At 35.4% G+C, this 6,533-nt stretch overlaps 1 protein-coding gene across 1 annotated transcript; it reads right to left on the bottom strand.

Moving 5' to 3' along the window:
• Nucleotides 1-1,097: 1,097 nt before the first annotated feature.
• Nucleotides 1,098-6,174, bottom strand: LOC133991693 (cytochrome c). Its single transcript, XM_062430193.1, has 3 exons — nucleotides 6,091-6,174; nucleotides 3,371-3,545; nucleotides 1,098-2,533 (listed from the first exon to the last, which is right to left on the bottom strand). The coding sequence occupies exons 2-3, from the start codon at nucleotides 3,537-3,539 to the stop codon at nucleotides 2,388-2,390; spliced, it is 315 nt and encodes a 104-aa protein (XP_062286177.1). The 5' UTR covers nucleotides 3,540-3,545; nucleotides 6,091-6,174; the 3' UTR covers nucleotides 1,098-2,387.
• Nucleotides 6,175-6,533: the final 359 nt, after the last annotated feature.

Here is a 6,533-nt window from a genome sequence, read left to right as displayed (position 1 = left end):
AGCAAAGTTGTCTCCTTATTCTTCACCAATACATAAAACTTTACCATCAGTATTCTTACCATTAAGGAATATTAATAATTTGGCGTTTATTGTTGTCTTAATCCTCACCACAGACATAAATCGGACATTCACGGGGCAAAAATCAGGAAGTTTAACACAGCTGAGTGGGATTTAAAAAGCCACAAAAGTCACTTTCAGTAAGTGCTATGTGCTTGCTTCACACTTAATATTTAATAGTTGTTATTTACTTATTTCCTTAGGATTTATTGGACATTTAACAAGTTTTTAAAGAGGCAATATTTCATTTTCAATCACTTGTTTTACACTTTAAAGTATAAATAAATGGAATTAAAGGGCGTCTCTACAAGGTTAATAATATACTGTAAATGCAGCAAAGTTGTCTCCTTATTCTTCACCAATATATAAAACTTTATCAGTGATTTATATCATGTTTGGCTTCATTGTTCTCACCATTAAACACTTAATAATCATCTGGTTTTATTCTTCTAAACATCCGAATATGAGCTTCTGTTAAACTGAGAGAATCTGTTGTTTACACTAACAGACAAAAGATAGTAATGCTTATATAATTATCTTAAATTCCTAGATTAAGACAGAAAAAACAGAAATAATCACCACATTGAAACATGGCTGAATGTGATTTAAAAGCCACAGAAGTCACTTTCAGTAAGTGATGTGTACTTTTCTCTACACTTTAAATATTTAATGTTTTTTTTTACTGATTTTTTTGGATATTTAATTAGTTTTTAAAGAGGCAATATTTAATATTTAATTGCTTGTTTTACAGTTTAAATTACAAATAAATCTAACTGGATTTAATGACTTTACTACAAGTTTAGTAAGATAAATGCAGCAAAGTTGTCTCCTCATTTTTCAGCAATAAATAAAACATTTAGCAAAGTTTTTACCAGTGTTTTATGTACTTTTTAGCTTCATTTAGGTTTTATTATTCTCTTAATCCACATCCAATTATGAGCTTCTGTTAAACTGTTGCTGACATTAACAGACAAAAGATAATAGTGCATATATAATTATCTTCAATCTCTCTAGTTTAAGACAAAACACACGAGCCACAGTCACATTTCTGGACGTTTTGTTTTTAATTGATCCTTCAACCATCCTGTCCACAACCACACAACATAGCTACCATATTATGTAATATCATTGTAAGTGCATACATTATGTTGCTGCGCACACACTGACAGCGAGCAGCCCCGTGGAAATATTTTACAGCCTTTTGCACTATTGTCCAATTACAGTAAAATAAGTTAAAACATACTCGTTCAGGCCTGTGAAACCAGGTAAATAACAAAATCTTCCTTCAATATGCAACTGATAGTTTCTCTATTTGATCAGTACCTCTAGAAAACACTGTCGGCATGGTGACCGTATGCCAGCTTATCTCAGCAATGGTGGCGTACTTCAAGGCATTGGTACATAATTATACCCCACAGCTATAAAAAGGAGGAAGATAACAGTGTGTAACTCTTTAGTACAACTTTTAAAACCTTTTAAAAACCTCATATTGAGTCTGATGACAGGCAGAGAGGGGTAGAGGAGAATAAAAGGGGCTGCTTCAGTAATCTGACAGATTAAGCCTCTGTCAGGAGACCTGGAACGCAACAAGAGGTATCGCCCTCGACGTTATTTTAGAGGAGAAATTCTTCATTCTGTACCTGAAAGGAGTCTAAAAGAGCATTCATGGAAAAGTGTAGTTTCTGACAAAGGGTAAGATATTTTAAGACAGAGAGGAAAGATCTCCGTTAATCTTGGAAGAGGAGTGCTGAAAAGTCACACTGTGCCCATTGAGCTACTCCTTCAGAAACTGCAGTTAGCATGAAAGCTAATAGTGGATTGTATCAGCACCGTTTAACCACCCAACAATATCTCACGAGTACCACCCTGTATCACGGACTTCACAGATTGTTGTTTTCTTTTTAATGTTTAGTTACAGTTTTTTAAAAATGAGGTTGATGGCGGATGGCCCAGTTATCAGACAGTACCAGACACGCGTTGTCATGGAAACAGTATGAGTGACAGGTCGAGCAACCTATCGAGAGGCTAGCATGTTTTTAAATAATGTGATTAGTTTTCTTCTTTTTTAAAATCCTCGTTAATGTTGAGGGGAGAAAAAAAAGAAAAAGATGGAGGACTTTAGTTTTTATGTTTGGCCACTTGTACGGAACAACTCATCAATAAGTGCCATTTTTCGAAAAATCCTAGAAACATAAATTATCCTTCTGTACAAATGTCTAAACATAAAATCATATATGTAGCAGGTGCAAGCCTAATAATAAAACAAAACAAACAAAACAAACAAAAAAAACATTAAAATGACATTAAATATTCAGATATTCATGTCAACTTCATGATGTTGCTGATTTAAGGTATGCGATGAGGTCCCCGCGCTCTCCCTTCTTCTTGATGCCGGCGAAGATCATTTTGGTTCCAGGAATGTACTTCTTGGGGTTCTCCAGGTACTCCATCAAAGTGTCCTCGCCCCACACGATACCTGAGGACAGAGAGAGATGATCAGAGATGAATAATCAACCAATGCATCTACGAAACATTAAACCTCTAAGCTGGAGGAGATAACACGTCAGATATTAGGGGTCAAAGTTTCCAGGTTTACATATAGAACTGATAAAAGTGCTGAAATGACAAGTTGCTCCATTTACAGAGAGAAACTATTTAACTACAATTTTAATAAATGATTCATAAGTTACGTCATAAAGAAACATAAAGATTTGCCAGGTTCAGCTTTTAAAATGTTTTAATTGGCACAGTGAATAGAAGATCTTTGAAAGTAAAGTTCAATAAATGTATATAAATGAGTAATTTAAATTGGCTGCAACTTATTTTCATTATTAATTAATCTGTTGATTATTTTATCATTCAATAAAGTAGCTATATGGTCTATAAAACGTCAAAAAAAAGGTTGATCATGGTTTCTTTAAGTCCACAATGACGTCCTTAAACCCAAAGATATTCAGTTCACTGTCACAGAATATTAAAGAAACCGGAAAATATTCACATTTAAGAAACTAAAATCTGAGAATTTTGACTTTTCTTTTCTTATAAAAATGACTCAAAATGATAAATCAGCTATCACAATAGTAGAGGAATGATTGAATAGTTGTCAGCTAATCTATTAACTGATTAATAGTTGTAAGTGACATTTAACTACCTCTCCTCTGCACTAGTTTCCTTCTAGCTTTATTTTATTTTAAATATGTAGCTGTGTACTATTACTACTCAGAATATGTCAAATATTTCTATGTCAGCTTTGAATAAATGATTCTCCCATCTTGACTGTATCAGTATCAACTGTGAGCACCAGTGAACTGACCTTTACTCTTGTTGGCATCCGTGTACGAGTAGCCCTCTGCCTGCCCGGTCTTGCGTCCGAACAGACCCCAGAGGTTTGGGCCCACCTTGTGCTTGCCACCGTTCTCTACTGTGTGGCACTGAGCACACTTCTGGACAAAGGCCTTCTTTCCCTTGGCAATGTCTCCCATAGTCAACTGGAGAGACACAAAGTTCAGAGAAAAAGAGAACAAGTCAGAAACTAATAGTGGAAGAAGTATTCAGATATTTTACTTTAATAAAAAAAAAGTACAAAAAAATACTCCAAAAGTGCATAAATATAGCTTTATGTAGTATGAAGTATTACAGTAAAAGTACTGCAGTATTATGAGCGATGTAGTATGCAGTATTACAGTAAAAGTACTGCAGTATTATGAGTGATGTAGTATGCAGTATTACAGTAAAAGTACTGCAGTATTATAGTGATGTAGTATGCAGTATTACAGTAAAAGTACTGCAGTATTGTGAGCGATGTAGTATGCAGTATTACAGTAAAAGTACTGCAGTATTGTGAGCGATGTAGTATGCAGTATTACAGTAAAAGTACTGCGGTATTATGAGCGATGTAGTATGCAGTATTACAGTAAAAGTACTGCAGTATTATAGGGATGTAGTATGCAGTATTACAGTAAAAGTACTGCAGTATTATGAGTGATGTAGTATGCAGTATTACAGTAAAAGTACTACAGTATTATAGTGATGTAGTATGCAGTATTACAGTAAAAGTACTGCAGTATTATGAGTGATGTAGTATGCAGTATTACAGTAAAAGTACTGCAGTATTATGAGTGATGTAGTATGCAGTATTACAGTAAAAGTACTGCAGTATTATGAGTGATGTAGTATGCAGTATTACAGTAAAAGTACTGCAGTATTATGAGTGATGTAGTATGCAGTATTACAGTAAAAGTACTGCAGTATTATGAGCGATGTAGTATGCAGTATTACAGTAAAAGTACTGCAGTATTATAGTGATGTAGTATGTAGTATTACAGTAAAAGTACTGCAGTATTATGAGTGATGTAGTATGCAGTATTACAGTAAAAGTAGTGGTTTGGTCCTCTGACTGATATATTATTATTATGACATCATTAGATTATTAATAGTAAAGCATCAGTGTTAGAGAAGCATGTTACTGTTGTAGCTGCTGGAGGTGGAGCTAGTTTACACTACTTTATATACAGTTAGCTAGTTTAGTCCAGTGGTTCCCAACCTATGGGTGGGGCCCCTCCAAAGGGTCAGCAGATAAATGTGAGGGGTGGTGAGATGATTAATGGGAGAGGAAATAGGAAGTCTCAGGTGCTTAGTTACCTGATACCACAGTCAAAAACACAGTGCAATTATAAATAAAAATAATGTGGATTTTGGATCCATAAATAAAGCTGCTTCTATTCATAGACTCTGGCTTATGGCAAGTTTACCCGACGCCATCTTGTGAAGGTCATTTAAGGTGATAAGTTTGACTGCTTTCCTTTTTTCTTTTCTTTACTCTGCATTTCACACAGCAAGGGTCATTTCAAGGAAACCAGATAAGACAACTGCACCCGTTAACCCATTGTTAGCCTTCACCGTTATATTAACATGAATCACGTCTCACAGAGTAAATAAGGTTTGTGTTAATAGTCAAACATAGATTAAATGTATCATCCATTACAGTGAAGCCTGCACAAGAGTTTAATTAAGCCAGGGTTAATGCACTTAGTGTAAAACAAGAGCAGAAGACTTTGATGGGTGTTGTGAAAAAAATCGTCTCCTTTGATCACTCAGTGCTCAAATTACCGTAAAGGAAACGATAGTGGTGTAAGGAAGGGTATTAATTACAACATAAGCTTGACTTTTATATATTTTTTATCGTTATTTTGGAATAAAGTTCAAGTTTTTAGATCAATTAGTCGTAATAATATGTTTTAAGTCGTTATGAGCAAGTTAAGAAGGGTGGGAATAGTTTTAGAGAGGTGACGAATTTTGACGCAACACCCCGGCGTCTGTTCCCACGTGACCTCAGAGAAGACGTGACTGCTAAAAACCCAGCAAATGTGGCATTAATTTAACCACAATTTACACAAAATTTGAAGTGTATTCAAAGCAGATAAATAACCTTTTAAGTCAGCATAAATAGACAAGCTAATGCACAGCTATACTTCTCCTTTCTCATGAAGCAAAATGAAGGATATTCGACACTTTTACTTCATTTAAAGACTGAAAGCAGCATTCACGAATAGCTATAATTGCATTTACACTCATATTTTTGTCATTTGATATTGCATTGTTCACTAAAACACGACTATCTTTCTATTTTGGCCTTTTTATCCTTCCTGGTTGGCTGTCAAGGATGCTTCAATGTCGGTGTCAGATTATCTCTTAACCGTCAAGCTCCACAATTTACTATTAAATAATACTTTAATAATGTGAACACCTAATGAGACAGTATAACCTGTCTAATATATATTAAATCCATTGTGTAATATCATTGTACGCATTATTACCATTGAATAACAGGCAAAGTTAATAAAGCCCTTCACTTTACGTAAAAAGCGTAGCGGTGCTATTCACCAACATTAAAGCCGTAACATTGACGCAGCATCTCCTTTTTTCTTCTCTTTATCACCCCTTTTCTGATTCTAGCATCACTTTTAGGACAATAACCACCACCCACACAGTCTCAACTTGCTCTAACAGCTCAATAAGAAGTGTTAAATGTACCTTTTGGTGAAGATTTGACGGATTAAATGGCTTGGAGCTATCTCCTCCTTCAGGACCGGTGATCGGTTTGTGGCGGTCGCAAAGAAGGTCACTTCACTTTAGAGGCAACGGCGTTTGACGTCACCGCGCAATCACGTGCCGAAGCGCTTTTCCTACTAAATTGTGACGTGTGCATTTTATACACTCCAGGCCGCGTCTCATTTCAAAAATCGAGACCTCCTTCCTCCTATACTCAAATCTTATTGTGTGTTAACTTCTACGGCTTTTGGGATGAAAAGCACATACACACACTGACAACCTTTCATTCTCAAATATCTTTAATACAAGGAGACATATTCTTATCTTTTTTTTTTTTGTTACACAAGAAAGGAGATGAGGGTCTAGGGAATGAGGCGAATATTCAGATTTGGTGCTGGTTCCAGCATCTTGTCGCATTCCCTAGC

Source organism: Scomber scombrus, chromosome 12 (assembly GCF_963691925.1).
Source record: "Scomber scombrus chromosome 12, fScoSco1.1, whole genome shotgun sequence".
In the NCBI taxonomy this organism is placed as follows: Eukaryota; Metazoa; Chordata; class Actinopteri; order Scombriformes; family Scombridae; genus Scomber; species Scomber scombrus.
Note: the sequence above shows the minus strand (reverse complement) of the source record. Positions and strands in the feature narration are given on the sequence as shown.